This window comes from Dermochelys coriacea, chromosome 2 (genome assembly GCF_009764565.3).
Source record: "Dermochelys coriacea isolate rDerCor1 chromosome 2, rDerCor1.pri.v4, whole genome shotgun sequence".
Taxonomy (NCBI): domain Eukaryota; kingdom Metazoa; phylum Chordata; order Testudines; family Dermochelyidae; genus Dermochelys; species Dermochelys coriacea.
The window spans coordinates 263,535,231-263,556,547 of NC_050069.1; the positions used below are offsets into that span (position 1 = coordinate 263,535,231).

Below are 21,317 nucleotides of genomic sequence, written 5' to 3' on the forward strand. Positions count from 1 at the left end.
CCTACTGTGTACTAGACAACCCGGACCCAAACTTCTCGGGCCCACGATAATGGGAAGTCCGGAACACTAATTGGAATAGGTGTGGTATGCCTGTATGAGAGAAGGGAACTATACAACACAAGGGGCAGTGGGACAAATGGAATATCGACACCTTCCACCTTGATGCCTGGCCCTATCAGGAAATGTGTGGCCATATGTCCTATGCTTTTCCAGGGATACCTGGGCAGGAGGATCCCAAAGAAAAAGAAAAAAAAGGGGTGGAGTATTAGGATATAGATATTCAGGACTGTGTGTAAAGGCCTAGACTCTAAGAATTTAGGTGTATTCTTATCACTTGGCTAGTTCTAGAGGTATAAAAGAAAGAATCAAAATCACTATCTGCCGGTGGGTGTAAGGGCCTTCTCTTACTGTGACCGTCTGAGGCCCTGTGCTTAGGCTAAGGTCTTTGGCTAAGCAACAGAGGCAGCCATAAGCTGGGAAGCAAACGGTCACATTGAAATAAGGTGCTAGTGGGCTGTTAGGATACAATCCTGTCCTGAAAAAAGAAAAGGAGTACTTGTGGCACCTTAGAGACTAACAAATTTATTAGAGCATAAGCTTTCGTGAGCTACAGCTCACTTCATTGGATGCATTTGGTGGAAAAAACAGAGGAGAGATTTATATACACACACACAGAGAACATGAAACAATGGCTTTATCATACACACTGTAAGGAGAGTGATCACTTAAGATAAGCCATCATCAGCAGCAGGGGGGCCCACCCAGCACTATTGTTAATCTATCCAACTATACTCTTAGCCCAGCAGAAGAATCTGTCCTATCTCGGGGCCTCTCCTTTTGCCCCTCCACCCCCACGAACATGATACAGTTCTGTAGTGACCTAGAATCCTATTTTCGACGTCTCAGACTCAAAGAATATTTCCAACACACCTCTGACCAACATATTAACCCACAGAGACCTTCCTGCCAACACTACAAAAAGAAGGATTCTGGGTGGACTCCTCCTGAAGGTCGAAACAGCAGCCTGGATTTCTACATAGACTGCTTCCGCCGACGTGCACGAGCTGAAATTGTGGAAAAGCAGCATCGCTTACCCCATAACCTCAGCCATGCAGAACACAGTGCCATCCACAGCCTCAGAAACAACTCTGACATCATAATCAAAAAGGCTGACAAAGGAGGTGCTGTCGTCATCATGAATAGGTCTGAGTATGAACAAGAGGCTACTAGGCAGCTCTCCAACACCACTTTCTACAAGCCATTACCCTCTGATCCCACTGAGAGTTACCAAAAGAAACTACAGCATTTGCTCAAGAAACTCCCTGAAAAAGCACAAGAACAAATCCGCACAGACACACCCCTGGAGCCCCGACCTGGGGTATTCTATCTGCTACCCAAGATCCATAAACCTGGAAATCCTGGATGCCCCATCATCTCAGGCATTGGCACCCTGACATCAGGATTGTCTGGCTATGTAGACTCCCTCCTCAGGCCCTTCGTTACCAGCATTCCCAGCTATCTTCGAGATACCACTGACTTCCTGAGGAAACTACAATCCATTGGTGATCTTCCTAAAAACACCATCCTAGCCACTATGGATGTAGAAGCCTCTACACCAACATTCCACACAAAGATGGACTACAAGCCGTCAGGAACAGTATCCCCGATACTGTCACGGCTAACCTGGTGGCTGAACTTTGTGACTTTGTCCTGACCCATAACTATTTCACATTTGGTGACAATGTATACCTTCAAATCAGCGGCACTGCAATGGGTACCCGCATGGCCCCACAGTATGCCAACATTTTTATGGCTGACTTAGAACAACGCTTCCTCAGCTCTCATCCCCTAATGCCCCTACTCTACTTGCGCTACATTGATGACATCTTCATCATCTGGACCCATGGAAAAGAAGCCCTTGAGGAATTCCACCATGATTTCAACAATGTCCATCCCACCATCAACCTCAGCCTGGACCAGTCCACACAAGAGATCCACTTCCTGGACACTACGGTGCTAATAAGCGATAGTCACATAAACACCACCCTATATCGGAAACCTACAGACCGCTATTCCTACCTACATGCCTCTAGCTTTCATCCAGATCATACCACTCGATCCATTGTCTACAGCCAAGCTCTACGATATAACCGCATTTGCTCCAACCCCTCAGACAGAGACAAACACCTACAAGATCTCTATCATGCATTCCTACAACTACAATACCCACCTGCTGAAGTGAAGAAACAGATTGACAGAGCCAGAAGAGTACCCAGAAGTCACCTACTACAGGACAGGCCCAACAAAGAAAACAACAGAACGCCATTAGCCATCACCTTCAGCCCCCAACTAAAACCTCTCCAACGCATCATCAAGGATCTACAACCTATCCTGAAGGACGACCCATCACTCTCACAGATCTTGGGAGACAGACCAGTCCTTGCTTACAGACAGCCCCCCAATCTGAAGCAAATCCTCACCAGCAACCACACACCACACAACAGAACCACTAACCCAGGAACCTATCCTTGCAACAAAGCCCGTTGCCAACTCTGTCCACATATCTATTCAGGGGATACCATCATAGGGCCTAATCACATCAGCCACACTATCAGAGGCTCGTTCACCTGCGCATCTACCAATGTGATATATGCCATCATGTGCCAGCAATGCCCCTCTGCCATGTACATTGGCCAAACTGGACAGTCTCTACATAAAAGAATGAATGGACACAAATCAGACGTCAAGAATTATAACATTCAAAAACCAGTTGGAGAACACTTCAATCTCTCTGGTCACTCGATCACAGACCTAAGAGTGGCTATCCTTCAACAAAAAAGCTTCAAAACCAGACTCCAACGAGAGACTGCTGAATTGGAATTAATTTGCAAACTGGATACAATTAACTTAGGCTTGAATAGAGACTGGGAATGGATGAGTCATTACACAAAGTAAAACTATTTCCCCATGGTATTTCTCCCTCCCACCCCACCCCCCACTGTTCCTCTGATATTCTTGTTAACTGCTGGAATTAGCCTACCTTGCTTGTCACCATGAAAGGTTTTCCTCCTTTCCCCCCCCTGCTGTTGGTGATGGCTTATCTTAAGTGATCACTCTCCTTACAGTGTGTATGATAAACCCATTGTTTCATGTTCTCTGTGTGTGTGTATATAAATCTCTCCTCTGTTTTTTCCACCAAATGCATCCGATGAAGTGAGCTGTAGCTCACGAAAGCTTATGCTCTAATAAATTTGTTAGTCTCTAAGGTGCCACAAGTACTCCTTTTCTTTTTGCGAATACAGACTAACATGGCTGCTACTCTGAAACCTGTCAATCCTGTCCTGATAATGCCTATCGCCTCCAGAGAAAGGGAAGTGCCTAGAAGATGTAAAAGGAACCTTAGTTTGAGAGCATCCTGTCTGGCAAGAACTCACTTATCAATAGCTGGGATGTGAAATCCTCACTTCTGAATTGTTTTGTCATTATAGTTCCCACTTTGCCATTGTTTGTCTGTATAATCTCTGTCTGGTTCTGGGATTGTTCTTGTCTGTTGTATAATTAATTTTGCTGGGTGTAAACTAATTAAGGTGATGGGATATAACTGGTTAAATAATCATGTTACAATATGTCAGGATTGGTTCGTTAAATTTCAGTAAAATAATTGGTTAAGGTATAGCTAAGCAGAACTCAAGTTTTACTATATAGTCTGCAATCAGTCAGGAAGTGTGTAGGTTGGGGGGAAATGGGAATCATGTTTAGCTAAAGGGGGAAATGGGAACAGGGACACAGGTAAGGCTCTGTGGTGTCAGAGCTGGGAAGGGGGACACTAAGGAAGGAAACTGGAATCATGCTTGCTGGATAAACACCTCAATAAACATTGAATAGTTTGCACCTTTGGACTTCGGGTATTGTTGCTCTCTGTTCATGCGAGAAGGACTAGGGAAGTAAGTGGGTGAAGGAATAAGCCCCCTAACAATTTTCTTCCCTTGAAGGTACTTATATACCATAATCAAGTCACCTTTGTTTTATTTCTGGCAAGCTGAAGGCTGAGCTCATGAAGTGAGCTGTAGCTCACGAAAGCTTATGCTCTAATAAATTTGTTAGTCTCTAAGGTGCCACCGGTACTCCTTTTCTTTTTGCGAATACAGACTAACACGGCTGCTACTCTGAAACCTTTCTTAAGTCTGTCACTGTCAAGCATTTTCTCCAGTCCTAATCATGTTGGGGCTTTAAAATTTTGGGTTTTTTTATATAGATTTTATGTTGGCCTCTGTTGTTATACAGAGATTAGATTGAAACATATGCATAGCACCCAGAATGCATTAGTGAAGGGCTGGGTAATTTTCAGATCCATACTAGGAAGCTGTAGTTAGATAGGATAAGAAAACAGTAACCAAACTGCATGCTTCAGGGTATAAAATGACCCTCTCTTCTTGGGAACAGGAAGGAATCCTTCCCTTCCTATGGGAAGAACAATTACCTTGGTGCATTACAGGGGAAATGCTTTCTTCTGAAACACCAAGTGTTGTGTCTTGCAGCAGGACCGAATGCTTTAGCTCAACTAGAAGTTATGGGCTCGAGATGCTGGGATCAGTGGATGAAAACTTACTGCCCGTGTTATGCAGGAGGTCAGACCAGATGACCATAAAGATCTTAGAATCTATTAAATGGATCTAAAATAACTTAGTCTGCCATCTGATCTTAGCATATTAAAAGCCTATTAAAGTCTTATGGAAAATCTTTATTTAAACTAGATTTTTATTACAGGTGGTTTGTACATGGGTGAGATACAGTAGCTTGATTGCAAATAATGCTGGAGAGCCCCATTTGCAGGGGTCTTGGTCTGGATGGCTGGGAGGAAGTGATGCTGCCACTGAGGTGTCTGGGCCAATCTTCTTCTCGTCTCTATGCTGCCTTTTCTTTGTCTCGTTTCTCCTTTTCTATTGCCAGGAGGCGCTCCCTCTCCTTGATCAGCTGCACTCCACAGTAGGTGACGAACCAGATGGACAAGGTGCTCAGGGGGAAACCTGCGAGCCAGAGGGACACACAGTCAGCTTGGCTTGGGCGCTTATGAAAAGGGTGAGGTTCTTCTCCAAAGCTAGTCTGAATGCAACTCAGCATCCTTGCTCCGTGTGGGGCAGGTCCTGAGAGGTGATAAACATGGGGAATCATGTCCGTGCATGATCCACAGCCCACGGCGATCCATGGCAGTCTTTCCATCGACTTCCCTGGGCTTTGGATCTGACCCCATCTGCACTCATCCATTGGGGTGGAGTTCTCCAGGGGTGGGCCCAGATCTGCCAAAGTAGCACGGTCTTCTATAAATCATGAGGCCCTCCCAGCTTTGAATCCTGTGGAAATACTTTCTCAGCTCCCCAAGGTCAGACGGACTATTTGGTCCCACGCAGGGCTTGTCTGCCCGACTGCATAAGTTGATGTAAGTTACGTCGCTCAGGGGTGTGAAAAAGCCACCCTCCCTGAGTGCCGTAAGGTACATCAACTTAAAGCTCTGTCCACACCATGCTATATTGGTGGGACATGCTCCCTGCCAACATTGCTTCCGCTCTCGTTGAGGTGGAGAGTAATTATGCCGATGGGAGAGCTTCTAGTACAGGGCCATAATTCCACTGGGCATGGGTCTGGCAGCATTAGAAGCCACAATGGTTTCCATAGCAGAGAAAGAGAGATCTAGGCCCTGTGCCTGTTAAAACAGGACCTCTCAATGAGTAACACGACTAGCTCCGACAATGAACTCAGCCATCAGGAACTTCTGATATTCGGAACCCCCCAGGTCACACGTTATCCCCCTCCTGAGCCCCGGTCAGTCCTGTGGGGAAGCCCGGAAGGGGACGGGACACCACTCAGTCAGCTACTTATAGCCCAGGCTGTTTCACATGTTGCTGCCACCTCTTGGTGAGAAACACACCGTCAGGGTAAGTTATTAGGGGATGGGAGAATGAATGGGATTTAATAACAGAAGGGATCCAATACAGGTGCCTAAGAAGCTGTTGGAAATACAAGGCTGGTGAGAAATCATAGAATCATAGAATATCAGGGTTGGAAGGGACCTCAGGAGGTCACCTAGTCCAACCCCCTGCTCAAAGCAGGACGAATCCCCAACTAAATCAAGAGAGTGTGTGTCCGCCAAATTCATGGGAATAGTAGCTGTAACGGAAGAAGGAGGAAGCGGGGAAATAAATCCCTGTTATTATTATTTATGTTGCAATAGCATCGACAGGTCTAAACCATGGTCAGAGCCGCACTGTGCTAGGCCTTGTAGAAACATGGCAAAAAATGATGGTCCCTGCCCCAAGGACGCCAAATGCTCCTCCTTTAAATCAGGGGTGCCAGACTGGGGGGGATCGTTGGTTTGAGTTTGGTGTAGTGACTCCTGTATGCAAAGGAAAAGGGCTTGTTCATCTGAGGGAGACCAGAAGGGCTTTACCTGTCAGGAGGATTCTCTTGGCAACCAGCAGCGTGAAGTCCAGGCTGTTGAGGGCAAGGACGTTGTAGAGGACAATGGCCCAGAAGTTTGCAGCCCCGAAGATCCCTCTAATCCGCCGAGACATCGGCTCTGACATGTTGGCCTGCCCAGCGAAACAGAGGGATAGGAGTGTAAGGGGAGAGTGGGATTTTTGTTAGCTGTGCTCTCTGAGAGCCCATTTTTCTATCTCACGTTCCACGACTGTGGTATCTGAACACCACGCCATCTTTAGCCTCAGAGCATCCCTGTGAGGTACAATCGTGCTATTACCTCCATTATACAGAGGGGGAACTGAGGTGTGCAGAGACTAAGGCCTCACTCCCATTAAGTTCAGTGGCCCAAGATCATAAAGGGAATTGAACCCCAGTACAAACAACCTGAACCATCCTTCCTGTCTTGTCGCTCCTCTCTTGGGCCCATTCGTTGTCTCTCTCCATTTGGTACTCAGGCTCCCAATTCTGCCAAGTGTTGAGCCGTGAAGTCTATGGGAGCTGGGGGCACTCAGCACCTCCCAGGAGGGACTCCAGGGACTAGGGCTGCCAACCCTCCAGGATCGGCCTGGGGTCTCCAGGAATTAAAGATTAACCTTGAATTAAAGATGATGTCATGTGATTCAATCTCCAGGAATATGCCCAACCAAAATTGGCAACCCTACCCGGGACTGGGCCTGCTGCCCACAAAGATCTGCTCTGTGTGAAGTGCCCGTAGCAGAGTGAGGATCCCCCTCGCTAATGGATGGTAGCATGGGGCAACGAGGCTAATGTGTGAGCTGAGCCAGCCCGAGACCACCACCTGCCATTCCGCGAGCACCAGCCTGTAGTGGCGTTCGGTGCTCCGGACAGGATGGAGTCGGGGTAGCCGAGTCTGGCCTAGAGAGCAGAGACCCTAAGTAAACTTCATTGTGCTTCATGCTGGCTCATGCCCACGGCTGACGTGGTCACTCTCATTTTCCCTACGCTCTTCCCCCTGCCTCATGGCTGCCTTTGCCCCTCTCTCTTTCCTCTCCTGTGGCTGCCTGGGCTGTGGTGCTCTCTCCACCTTGCCAAGCAAATCCTCCCCAATTCAGTGACCCCCACACCTGTCCTGGTCTGGATTATACCCCTGGGTCGTGTCCTGAGTTAGACTGTAGGCTCATCAGGACAGGGAGGCTGATGGGAGTGGAAGAATTCAGCATCTCCCGTCATCAGGCAGGCAGACAGTCCAGGTTCACTCCATACTATAGCTATGTTGTTCTGCGATTCCTTCGGTGGGACAGGGCTGCTTTGCCACCATCCCTCCTGGTGTCCCGAGAGGGAGCCTGGCCTGCAGAGGGGGGCATGGCTGGGATGGTGCTACATGTGGCTGATCTCCAGTTGCTGGAATGGTTTCCTGGGGCTGTGGGCAGCCATGTGTAGAATGCAGCAGCATTTAGGCTCTGTTCGCAGCCAGGGATCCCAGGACTGGGGGAGCACAAGGATGTGTTAAAACTTCTCCTCTGGTCCTGCACTGAGTCCCACTCAGGTAGACAAGGGAATGACCCAATGTTTGCAAAGTGCATAGATGATGGGAGGGATTTTTTGCCTCTCCTGTGCACCTTAGTAATAGGAGGCTGCTTTGAGGCACGCTGCTATGGGCACATTTCTTTGTCATGATTGTTATTAGCACTGGCTGGAAGCTGTTAAGATTTAGAAAAACCTAAAGCCCCATGACAACAGCAGAATGTGATAGTCACTTGCACATAATCCTCAGTGCCGCTGCTGTGACTGGAGACGGGAAGTGGTTTTTACAGCAATCTTTAAAGAGAACTAGAAATCCCAAGACCCTTGGAGCTGAGAAGTGTGGTGCCTTGGACAATAAGATTTCTCTGGCTTTGTGGGTTCTAATCTGGTTACAAGTTCAATTTGAAGAAGCAAGGAGATGGTTAGCTCTGAAGTGTTTCTTTGAAGCGTGTCGTTGTCAGGGCTGATGGTTTAGGTTTGGTAAAAACAACAGAAATGTTTCCCTGATGTGATTTCTTGCCTCTTTCCCGGCAGCATCCTCCTACTGGCCACTAGCTCCCAGATTTAGATGGGGGTCACTGATCTTTAGAATGGAGCGAAAAATGGCATTTCAGACCTGTGGGAAATTCCAATATTTCAATGTTTGTTTTCATCCCAGATCGGGATAAAAAGTTGAAATGTCAAAAAAAAAAAAAGTGCAGAATGAAAAAAGGTTCTGAAAAAATTCCATGCGGACACATTCAAAGTTTTGTTTCTGGTGGGCATTAACTTTATTTCCACCTGAATCGCTGTGGGTGCTTCAGGGGTTGTAGTTCCGGGTCCCTCAATGCCCTCTCCATTTTCCCCCAGGGGAAGCTCCAGTTCTCTGGCTGGATTAACTCTCCCCTGAAGCCCCGCAGCAGCTCAGGTGGGCTTTGGATCAGGCTCTGGGGGAGGGAATCTGGATTTTTGGGCGCGTGTGGCTGCTCACAAATGTGGAGGACTTGGAGCACGAAGGCTGCCATGCTGAGCCCTTGTTGGTAATCCCAGCAGAAAGGCCATGGACTCTATGGCCATGGACTGAGCTGCCCTCCCTGCCCTAGAGGTGATCCCTTCAGTTCTACCAGCCTTTCAAAATCAAAATGAGGGTGATCTGAAGTATCCAAAGGGCTTTAGGTGGGAGGGATGGGGCTGTCACCCCTTCCCAGCCAAAGATGGGGAACATTCCTGTGTTGCGGTGTGTAGACCCTATGAGAGAATGGACACTAAGGCTACGTCTACATAGCTCATGGCAGCGAGATACCTAGCCCGGGTTGACAGCCTCAGGCTGGGGCTACTGTGCTAAAATCAGCTGTGTAGACATTGTGGCTTGGGCTCTGAAGCCTAAGGAGGGGGTGGGTGTCAGACTCTGAGCTCTAGCCTGAGAGACAGCATTTACACAGCTGTTTTTAGCACAGTAGCGCGAGCCTTAGTCTGTTGACCCCCACAATGGGATGCTCATGTAGACATACCATAAAGGGTTAAAAAAGGGAGTGATCACCTCCCCAGCGCACCTATGGGTCAGCTACGGACAGGGGCGGGATCAAAGGCTGCAGCCCAGCCAGAACAGGGGGGCTGGAGATCCAGAAAGTCCCAGGGTAGGGGCTCCATTGGGTCAGACAGGAAGAAGCTGCCCAGGAAAACCAGTTCTCTGCCAGAAGGGATTTAAAAAGATTATCAGGCAGGAGGAACTGTCAAGGCCATGAGGTAGGAAGCAGCCCAGGGAAGCAGTAGAAGATTTATATAAACAAGTCCCTGACTGCATCACCCAGGGTCCTTGGGCTGAGACCTAGAGGAGAGGGCAGCCCTGGGTCCTCCTCCTAGCCCTGCACGGAGTAGAGACTGCTGAGAATCCTGATCAGGGATGGCAACAATGACAGGAATTCTCAACTTTGCCTTTGTGTTCCTGCTTTAACTTACTTCATTCCTGCCCTGTTGAGAAAGAAGGGAAGACACCAGTAAAGGGGGCAGCCCCCAAAAGAGGGGATAAGAAGAGAGGCCACTGGCCGAAAGCCCAAACTTCTGGGACGACTGAGAGAAGGCCCACTGAAGAGATGGGAAGGACTTTGGGTGGGGCCAGACTCCTTTCAGTCCTGAAAGGGGAGAGACGCAAGTAACCCAGACGGAGGACTGGGATTACAGGCGCAGACTGATGGATATAGGTTCCATCCCTGAACAAACTAAGAGAAACCGAGGCAGGGACAAGGGCAGTACCGTGGCAGACTGCCAGGGAGCGCGGCAGTGTTGCGGTTCCTCAGTTACGGCTCCCCATTTGATGGGAAATCTAAAGTGCTGTATGAAGCCAGCGTTTTGGGCCCCTGGGTGTAAACTGGTGCAGCTCCCCTGAAGTCACACATGTTCTTATCTATCTGTCACCCCAAACCAGATGATCCACACCACCTGACGGCAGGTTGCCATTGAGTTTCTTACCTCCAGGCTGCCAAAGGGCTCCATCTGGAAACACTTCTGCACCCAGAGCTCAAAGTTGAGTCCGAAGCAGTTGCAGACAGACCAGATGTAAACGATCTTGCAGGGGCCCAGCCACAGGGTGGTGACAGCGAAGGTGCAGATGGTGGCCCGAAGCTCCTTCACAACAGCGTCGTGGTTCTCCCCAAGGTGATCGTACACGTACCTAGGGGTCAATAGGATCAGTATTGTTTAGTGGAGATCTACATTGTATTCCTGGTTCGGCCACTGGCCTGCTAGATGACCTTGGGCCATAGGCGCTGACACCGGGGGTGCTCCGGGGTTGGAGCCCCCAAGGGGGAAAAGTAGTGGGTGCTCAGCACCCACCAGCCACAGCTGTCTGGCGGCCCAGGGAGGGGTTTGTGGGAGGTTGGAGAGCAGCAAGCGGCTTGTGGGCAGGAACCTTGGGGAAGGGGCAGAGTGGGGGCAGGTAGTGGCGGAATGAGGGTGGGGCTTTGGGGGACGAGGCAGAGTGGGAGTGGGGGCTTGGGGTAGAGCCGGGGGGTGGATCACTGCTGGGGAAAACTGAAACTTGGTGCTTTTGCCTTGGGCAAGTCTTGTCACCCCTCTGTGCCTCAGTTTCCTCATCTGTAAAATGGGAATGGTGGTCCTGGCCCTCCTTTGTGCTTTGGGAGCCAGGGATGGAAAATGCTGTGTAAGAGCTAGTTGTTATTGTTGTTACACCAGCCCCTGGGCTAGAGCAGCAGCTCTGCAGCTTGAACAGAGAATTCCTCCCCGCGTTACCCTTGGCTTCCAACCAAGTTACTCCAGGACTGTCTTCCGCAGGCGTTTTGTCTCCTGGGGATTGTACGGGCGGAGGAAGAATTTGTAGAGGTGCCGTGGCAATGAAAGAGTTACATCTGCTGGGGAGTAAATGGTGGGGAGCTGGGGATGGCTGCTGTCTGGCACTGGGAGTGGTACACCCTGCTGTAGGCAACTGGGAGGATAGCCAGTAGGGAATCACAAGACTTTTCATGGGGGTTTGCCCTGGGGATGTGATTCTGCAGCAGGAGGGACCGGGGCAGTGTTACTTGGGGGACTGACAGGATGATGTCTGGGAAACCTCCAGCAATGAACATATATCGTATCACCATAATACAAGCCACTACAAAGCCCCTCTCGCTCTTCTCCTGCAAGGATATGGTTTTTATGATATACAGTTATTGTGACACCTCTTCCTAGTGGGGCAATGTGCTTGGTTTTTGACCAGAAAGGTGGGTGGAAAAGGGAACCTGATAGTGTCCAGTCAGATCGACTGACTGGACACACAAAGTCCAGTTACTGTGGGTGGGGGTGGTTGGGAGGTGCCGGGTCATTACCCGCGCCAGTCCTTACTCAGCCGGGGCTGCCTCCTACCTGCATTGGGTGGCTGCAGTTCCCAGCCCCAGCTCTGCAGATGAATCCCTCCCAACCCCGGCAGGGGAGAGAGGGGAATAGCAACGAGTGACGGGGGATGGGGGAAGAGGAGTGGATGTTTGCGGGGTCTTGGGGGGGACGAGGCGGGGTTGGAACGGGGCCTCAGGGGGACAATGCAGGGTGGGGAAGGTTCCAGCACTCCTGCTGGAGTGTCCAGTTTTTAAATATTACAATGTTTGCAACCCTACCACCTCGCCATGTATGAACCATTTACCAGGCTCCCTGGTGCACAAACATTTAATCACAGACCACCTGACACTCTCCTCGCACAGTCACTTGTGTGTTATTGTTACTGAAAACAGCTGAAAGGCTGAGGAAGACATGGATGCAGCATAAACCTTGGGATATGGTCAGAACAAGGTCACCAGAGATTTGGGGGGGCTGGATTTGGCGGAGTGAGAGAGAATCAGATTGGAGGCGAGCCGGGATGGAATTGTTCAGCAAAAAGGTTTGAGTCAAGTTCTGGGTGGTGGTTCGGGCTGGTTCTTATTGTCTCCAAACCAGTTGACTCAGCTCTTTTTTAAAAACAGGCTGGCTGGATCACAGCTTAGGGAGCTGATCAGCAAAGAGATGAGAACTGAGATGCTTTAGGATTCTCTGTGACCAGGGTGAATAATGCTTAACATCCTTCTGCCATCTAGAGCCAGTTACATTGCCATTCAGGGAGTCAATCAGGCCATGGAAGAGAAAGCCCCAAACCCCAGTGGAGATGACCGATCTCCTAAGGAGACTTACTTGCATAGCCAGTCATTAATCCCTCTGTCAAAGTGCCTAAAATACAGATAGGCAAAACGAGAGAAAAACATTAACATGGGAAGCGTTAACAATTGCATTATATTACATTTTCATTCAAAGACGTCTGCTCTCACTTGCACCCATTTTACACTGGTGTGATCCCATTGAACTTACTCCCGATTAACCAGTTTGTCTGCCAGGCGCAGATTACCAGTGTTAACTTTAACTGTCTCCAATGCAAATGTTTCACCAAAGCATCTGATTTTGCAGTTATTCATCTGCAAACGCCACTGAAGTGAATGGGCCACACTGGGACCTGGGCGTAAGCAGATGCCTCTTCCAGAGCCATCTCTGGGTGACTGACTTCAGTGATATAAATAGTGATTTAAGCTACATTTTTAGCAGAAGTGGGCCAGAAAAGGGGGGTAATTCTCCTTTCACACCACTGTAACACTATGAATAGTTGGGAACAATCCGACGTTATCCTGACGGATCCACCATTGAAGCCGGAGGTGGGAAAGGTTTCGTAGTTCACTGGCTGAATGTACCTCTCAGGGAAGGACGGTTTTCTGCATTGCCTAGTGTCTAGTTTTAAAAATGTCTTAAGTAATGGGACTTCCACCTCTTCCTTTTGGAGACTGTTCCACACGATAATACATCTCCTTGTTGGGAAGTTCTCCCTGATATTCAGCCTACATGTCCCTTCTCTTCCGTCCATCTCATTACTCCTGCTTACATCCCCCTGGACAACGCTCAATAATTTCTCTTGATCCTATGTGTTTACACCATTCTGGTATCAGTAGCAGGGGTAATGGGCCAGATCCTCAGCTTATGTAAATCAGTCTAACTCCATAGACTTGAACAGAGAAATGACTATTGACACCAACTGAGGATCTGGGCCCATGGCCACATCTATCTAACTAGGTAACGTATGTAGCATATGATCATTCTCCCTTCCTTTGCAACCTTAGCCAATAAGATGTTGGGACTATTTGACCAACTGGTTGCAAGGAGAGAGAAATGACAAAGCTGTGTTCCTTCTCAGTATATTTCCTTTGGACTGACTGGATGAGTCTCCTGCTGCCTGGGTCCATTAACATTTTAGATGCACTCACGTTTCTGCAAAGACGTAGAGCATGGTGATGCATTTCGGGGGCTGCGGCGGGTCCAAGTGATCCAACCTAGCAATGGTGTTGATAATTCCAAACATCACGGCAGCTTTCACCCAGTCATACACCAAGTTAGAGTAGGCCAGGCCGGCTGAATGGTGCACAGCAAAAAAAGGAGTAAAGAGAACTGCCCAGTGAGAGGCAGGCAAACAGCAGCATGATCTAATATTAACACGAGAGCTGTGCAGAAGACAGAAGTTCCGTTTAGCGAAGGATTTTGTGATTTCGAAATCTGGCTTCGTGCTTAATAAGAACTCACCCCAGAGTTTTTGAAATTCTCTGGGAAGGAAAATTCAAAACAAAAATCATTTTGCGTCATTTGAAACACTGTGTTTCAAGATTGCCCTTTTTATTTTCTACTATGATACCCTACAAAATAAAAAAAAAATTGAAATGAAAAGTGGTTTCAAACCAAAAAGTGGAAATGTTTTGTTTGGAACATGTCAAAATGGGACGTTTTCATAGTGTCAGAACTCCTCCCCCCCCCCCCCCGGTTTTCTTATAAACCAAAATTCCAGTGAAACTGGCCCGATTTCACAAAGTCTTTTTATTTAGATGCAACTGCAAATTCTGACAGAATAAGCATTTAACCCGCTCTAGTTAAGCGAAGGTGGCTCTGTTTTCCTCTGGGGTCCAGACCTCATATAGAAGTAACTTGGATTGTGAGCTCTTTTGGGCAGGGTGTTGTGAATTTGCATGGCACCTAGCACCACGGGGTCCTGGTCCGTGACTGCGATTCCTAGTCACTGCTATAATACATAAATAATAATAATAACAGGTTTAGGGCTCTGCTACTTCCTCTGAGCTAGCAGACCTGGTCTTTTCAACTCAAGCAGGAGAGGCTTGTGCTTTTATATATAAAATTCCTGGATTCGGTTCCTGCATATGATCCATTGAGGAGAATGGTTATTGTAGCACACGCCAGCCATCTCAGCGCTGATATCAGCGGTTAACGCAGGCATCACGCTTTAAAACAAATCAAAGTTTGTTTTTATTCCATTCTCAAACCTTCCCGTAAGTTCAGAGGCTGAGCTACGGCCACATTCTGGTCTCAGAAAGCATCGTGGCAAGTGCACCTTCCACCTGAAATGTACCTCCAGGCTCAGCCAGGGGCAAGTTTTCTCTTTATCTGGTTGTTGCCCGTGGCGCTTGAGCCTGTGACACCTTTGCCTGTGTCCACACACACACATAATAGGCCAGATTCTGCTCCCGGTTACAACAGTGCGGATCTGGAGCCACTCCACTGAAGTCCTCTGTGTTTTACTCTCTGGTGGCCTCAGGTGCTCAAGCTGGCGTGGCTGAGACCAGAATCTCAGACTCTGGCCCCGCGACTACAGTCACGATAAACAGTGGAGAAGCCGTTGTTGAACACGAAAGTGGATACTTTGACAGTGTCTCTTGTTGTCTTAGAACTTTGGCCCAGCCGCACCCTGGCCAAAATGTTCCTATGTGGCCACTAATTCTGGGTTACCGGGTGTCCCATTCGAGACATCTTGGGGCTGATTTTCAGAGGTGCTGAGCTCCCACGATTCCCACTGAGATCAATGGGAGCTGCTGGGTGCTCAGCACTTCTGCATACCAGGGCCTTTTTACTTTAGCTGCCTAAATAATGATTTAGCTGCCCAACTTCAAGCATCCACGGTTAACCATTTTGGCCTTGATTTATCTTCCCTTATTACATGACATTACTTAGGCACCTGAATAAAAATATTAGTTAACATTTCAGACTCGAGACGTTCCGAAACCTGCTAAAATCAGAGATGGCCAATAAGCAACTAAGGGCCAGAAATGAAAGGTGGTTCTCTGGGTCACTCACCTAAAGCCCAGTCCGAGAGCCGAGTCACGAACTTCACGTCTGCAGGAAGGGTCAAGATGTAGAAGAAGTGGAAAAACATATCCACAGCGACGATCGCCCCCAGGTGGAGAAAAGCGTGGACGCGAATGTTCCACATCTCATTGTCTTTGCGTCTCAGCTCACTGGTGCTTACCTGTTGGGAAGACGAGCATGGGAAGGGCTGAATTGAAAGGGATGCATTTGCTATGCTACCCAGAGAATGTGCTGAGAGTAAAACAGCCACCTTTGGCCATCTCTAGTAGAATTTCTCCAGCCTGCCTGAAACCTTGTCTACACTGGGGTTTTGTCCCAGTTTGAGCCATCAGTGGCCACTGTTGGTGCATCTGCTGAGTGTGCACAGGGTAACCTGCTAAAAGTTGATACTAATGCAGTTTAACCCCACTGTCGTCAAGCAGTCCACTGATGCAAAATAGCAGCTTTGCCTGTCTGCATTAGCAACAGGTGCAGCTGAGTTCTGATGACTGTGGTGAGGTCAAATCCCAGCACAGAGTTAATGACTCCTTTTCTCTGTCAGTCTTGGACAGAGCGTGTCATTTGTAGGCTACGGCCTTGCTGGTGTGCGAGAAACAGCAATAGAGCTGCTGATATGCTCTTCTGGGCAGGGACTGCGTCGTTTAGTTCTGATGAGTGCAGTGCACTCCCATGGCACTAACACAATTAAATGGAAACAATACATCATTCACTGTAAGGACAGTCTTGAGTTTTTTATTTCATCAGTGATCTGGAAAAAGGGGATGAACTGGTGATCTCGAGGGAAATGTCACAACACGGAGAACTATTTGAGGGGGAATAAGTGCTTAAAGGGATTGGTTAAAGCTTAACCTCAGACCTAGATTGTGGCAGGCCCTCTGTATGGGTAGGAATGAGGCAAGAGGGACACACAGCCCTGCATGCACTTTACAAGGGCCAGTCACAGTAATGATTCTTACACTCAAAAGAGCTGTGCACTTGATCGTGCCACCTGGTGTATTACCCACCCCAAAGGCAGCAGGGAGAAATCAGTCTCTAAGCTCCCCTCCATGCGCTCCATACACAGGCTAGCTGGTTGGGCATGACAGTGCAGGGGGTACACAGTGATCTGTGTGCACCAAGAAAACAGTGAGGAGTCTGGTGGCATCTTAAAGACTAACACATTTATTTGAGCATAAGCTTTCATGGGTAAAGACCCCACTTCTTCAGATGCATGGAGTGAAAATTACAGATGCAGGCATAAATATACTGGCACATGAAGAGAAGGGAGTTATCTTACAAGTGAGAACCAGTGTTGACAGGGCCAATTCAATCAGGGTGGATATGGTCTACTCCCAATAATTGTTGAGGAGGTGTCAATTCCAGGAGAGGGAAAGTTGCTTTTGTGGTGAGCTAGCCACTACCAGTCCCTGTTCAAGCCCAAATTAATGTTAAGTTTTCAAATGAATTGTAGCTCTGCAGTTTCTCTTTGAAGTCTGTTTTTGAAGTTTTTTGGTTGCAGGATGGCTACTTTTAAATCTCTTATAGAACATCCAGGGAGAGTGAAGTGTTCTCCTACTGGCTTTTGTATGTTACCGTTCCTGATGTCCGATTTGTGTCCATTTATTCTTTTACGTAGGGACTGTCCGGTTTGGCCAATGTACATGGCAGAGGGGCATTGCTGGCACATGATGGCGTATATCACATTAGTAGATGTGCAGGTGAATGAGACCCTGATGGTGTGGCTGATGTAGTTGGGTCCTATGATGGTGTCGCTAGAGTAGACATGGGGACAGAGTAGGCAATGGGGTTTATTACAGGGATTGGTTCCTGGGTTAGTGTTTTTATTGTGTGGTGTGTAGTTGCTGGTGAGTATTTGCTTCAGGTTGGGGGGCTGTCTGTAAGCGAGGACTGGCCTGTCTCCCAAGGTCTGGGAGAGTGAGGGATCATTTTCCAGAATAAGTTGTAGATCGTTGATGATGCACTGGAGAGATTTTTAGCTGGCGGCCGTACGTGATGGCCAGTGGTGTTCTGTTATTTTTCTTTTTGGGCCTATCCTGTAGTAGGTAACTTCTGGGTATCCGTCTCGCTCTGTCAATCAGTTTCCTCACTTCTCCAGATGGGTACTATAGTTTTAAGAATGCTTGATAAAGCTGCAGAACTACAATTCATTTGCAAATTTAACACCATTAATTTGGGCTTGAACAGGGACTGGGAGTGGCTGGCTCACTACAAAAGCAACTTTCCCTCCTCCTCATCAGTTATTGGGAGCGGACCACATGCACCCTGACTGAATTGGCCTTGTCACCACTGGTTCTCCACTCGTAAGGTAACTCTCTTCTCTTCATGTGCCAGTATATTTATGCCTGTATCTGTAATTTTCACGCCATGCATCTGAAGAAGTGGGGTTTTTTACCCACGAAAGCTTATGTCCAAATAAATCTGTTAATCTTTAAGATGCCACCGGACTCCTCGTTGTTTTTGTGGATACAGATTAACACAGCTACCCTCTGATACTTGTGTACACCAAGTTGCTCTGGCAAGCACAGTCCCGGCTGGTCCTCCTGCTGGGGCAGGGTGACTTCACTCTGACCCTCTGCTACAGTGGGCTTTTTAGAATGGCCATTGTACCGTGTGCATATTCCCTGACAGCAGTTTCACTGCCGTGCAGCGAGTGTTGTAATAAAGGAAGGGAAGGGCTGGAAGCCCCATCACCACACTGGACAAGGCTCTCAGGAATCCAGAGCAGGGGAGAATTCTGCATCAGTTGGGGCTGCTCTTTTCCCTCTCTGATTTCGGGGGCTCACTGGTGTGCTCTGCAGTAACAGTTGGTGCTATTCCTCCCAGTCTCTGCAGCCTCCCTTGAATATTGGAATATAATAATGATCATGGCAAATGTTTAGGATTATGCCTTGGCTCTCAGCAGCTCCGTAAACTTGCTGCTGAATAAGAAATCCGCTTACATTCACTATGATTTCTTCATTCCCCATGGGGCAGGAGTTCTCGGAAAGCACTTTGGAGGCAGCAGTAATAGCCCAATCAACAGAAACAGATGATTTCCAAGGATTAAAGCATTGGCCAGCATCGCTTGTGTATGTTACTCTCATACCGCCTCTGATATCGGCCTGCAAGCAGCCAGGCTGTCAGGAAATGAAGAGGCTTCCAAACATAGGACCAGAGAAGCCACTGGAGTTTAATCCGGTGGGGATCAGCTGTTACTGGCTGGTTATCCCAGGCAGCTATCATTTCTCCCCTCTAACAACGGGTTCTGGGACATTGAGGTCTAAGAGGAAACATCTGTGATGCAATGCAAGGGGCTTCAGCGAATCACAAGGGCCTCCGCTTATCTCTGTTTCCAAAGCCATCCCTACGCAGTGTCACGGGCTGGGCGTTGGGCTGGATGGAACTCCTGACTCAGTGTTCCCATGGATACCGCATGCAACATCCTTCCAGGTGATTCATCCCACTGTGGGATGAAGGTCAGCTGCCTTCTATTGCACTCAGGGACAGTGCAGAGCCTAGCTGAGAGGAAGGCTGGTGCAGCGGTTAGGACTCTAGTGTGGGAGGTAGCAGACTGGGGTTGAGTCCCTGAGCCACCACAAACTTCCAGTCTGACCTTGGACAACTCACTTAGCCTCTCTGTGCCTCAGTTTCCCCCTCCATACAATGGGAATAGTAGCCCTGCCCTGCTTCTCAGGGGTGCTGTGACAGCACATTAAAGAGTGTGAGTCCAGCAGAGGTCATGTTAACTGTGGCCATATAAGCCCTTTCAATAGATTATCAGCGTGGAGGTGGTACCAGCGCCAGTGACTGACAAAGATCCTGTTTTCACTTGCTTTGGGCTGAAATTTGCCACACAGGGCATCTGCCTCAGGCGGAATGACTTCCGGAAAGTGTCAGCTCAAATGGCTCAGCGGTTTCTGAAAATGAGGCTGGGCGGGATTGGAAATACATTGTTTTGCCCAGGGTTAAAAAATTCTGGCGATCTTTCATTTGAGAAGCTCTAGCGCCTCCCAGCTTTGGAGCGGGCACTAGAAATTTGACAGGAGCATGGCCTTTGCGTCAGGAAGGTGCTCCAGGCTGGGGCCATGGGGTTTAGAGTGCGGGAGGGGGCTCTGGGCTGGGGCAGGGGGTTGGGGTGTGGGAGGGGGTGAGGGCTCCGGCTGGGGGTGTGGGCTCTGGGGTGAGGCTGGGGATGAGGGGTTTGGGGTACAGGAGGGGGCTCTGGGCTGGGGCCGAGGGGTTCGGAGTGCAGGAGGGGGCTCCAGGCTGGAGTTTGGGTGTGGGAGGAGGCTCAGGGCTGGGGCAGGGGGTTGGGGTGTGGGATAGGGTGCAGGATGCAGGCTCTCGGAGGGAGTTTAAGTGTGGGAGGGATCTCAGGGCTGGGGTTGGGGCTGTGGCAGCGGGAGAGGGTTTGGGGTGCAGGCTCCGGGCAACGCTGACCTCAGGCGGCTCCTGGGAAGTGGCCGGCATGTCTGTCTGGCTCCTAGGCAGAGGAGCAACCAGGCAGCTCTGTTCCTGGCCAATGGGAGCTGCGGAGCCAGCGCTTGGGGTGGGGGGCAGTGCACAGAGCCCCTGTGGCCACCCCTATGCTTAGGAGCCAGAGGAAGGTGCCAGCTGCTTCCCAGGAGCCACACGGAGCTGGGCAGGCACCCTGTCTGCCCCACTGTGGGTGGCCAACTGGACTTTTAACAGCTTAAAGGCCTGGGATAGGAGATGGGCAACAGCTACACCCCAGGCTGCCTCTGAGAAACTGACTTAGAGACAAAGGAAGACTGCAAGCCCTGGAGATTAAGGGGTGATGGACTGAGCTAATTTGAGATGGATAAAGGGAGACCAGTTAGCAGAAAGCTGAGACCCCTAGAGACTGCCACAACAACAGTTGACACTGAGGCAGGGATAGAATCCAATTCTCCAGGGTGGTATTCAACTGGATAGAAATGTCCTGGGCAGGGTCCAGTGGGCAAACTAGTAAGTGATCATGTAATAAAGATTGGCTCATTACAGATACATACAAAGGTGTTTGGTATTTTCTAGCTTTTCAGTACTTGACTTTGCAACCTTAACCTTAGTTTAGGTGTTTTGTATGCAATTTCCTAAGCTGTTGAACAAGCAAACTGACCTGTCCCTGTATGCTTCTCCTCCTGTCTTCCTCCCATCCAGGCTCCTATCCATCCCTGGTGCCTCCTGCCCTCTCCCCCTCTGCTCCTAACTGCCCCTCCTCCTCCACTTTTACTCCTAGCCGCTCACTCCCCCTCTGTACCTATTCTACTTCCCCTCTCCCACCGAGCTCCTGCCTACTTCCCTCTCTGCACCTATCCAACCCCCCATCCCCTGGTTCCTTCCCTCTCTCCATTGGCATCCACCCACTGCTTCCCATACAAGCAGCTGCTCCCCTCTTCTGCTCCTATCCAATCCCCCCAACCCTGGCTCCTGCCCCTTTCCCTTCTATCCATCTCCCCACCGTGGTTCCTGCTAGAGTTGCCAGGCATCCGTTTTTCAACCGGAACGCCCGGTCAAAAAGGCACTGTACAGACACGTAGTAAAGCACAATCCTACCACTGGTGCAGGTGTACCAGTGATAACACCCATGGGAAATTAAAATTCCCTAGTGTATACACAGCCTTACCCTGTAAGCTCTTTGGGGGAAGGGACCGAGTCTTTCTTTGATTTTTCTGATGCACCCATCCCATCTTTGGGTATTATGCAATCGTTATTATTAATTATTATTATATTATTATTTGTTA

General features: G+C 49.0%; 1 protein-coding gene across 3 annotated transcripts in view; it reads right to left on the reverse strand.

Moving 5' to 3' along the window:
• Positions 1 to 4,745: 4,745 nt before the first annotated feature.
• HHATL (hedgehog acyltransferase like) overlaps positions 4,746 to 21,317 on the reverse strand; it is a 36,475-nt gene continuing 19,903 nt past the window's right edge. For all 3 annotated transcript variants that reach the window (XM_043509753.1, XM_043509754.1, XM_038391896.2), the window contains exons 7-12: positions 15,583 to 15,754; positions 13,713 to 13,857; positions 12,598 to 12,633; positions 10,411 to 10,612; positions 6,446 to 6,587; positions 4,746 to 5,027 (exon numbers count right to left, since the gene is read on the reverse strand). In XM_043509753.1, coding sequence (XP_043365688.1) covers positions 4,906 to 5,027; positions 6,446 to 6,587; positions 10,411 to 10,612; positions 12,598 to 12,633; positions 13,713 to 13,857; positions 15,583 to 15,754 — 819 coding nt within the window. In that variant the 3' untranslated portion in view covers positions 4,746 to 4,905. The remainder of the gene's footprint in view (positions 5,028 to 6,445; positions 6,588 to 10,410; positions 10,613 to 12,597; positions 12,634 to 13,712; positions 13,858 to 15,582; positions 15,755 to 21,317) is intronic.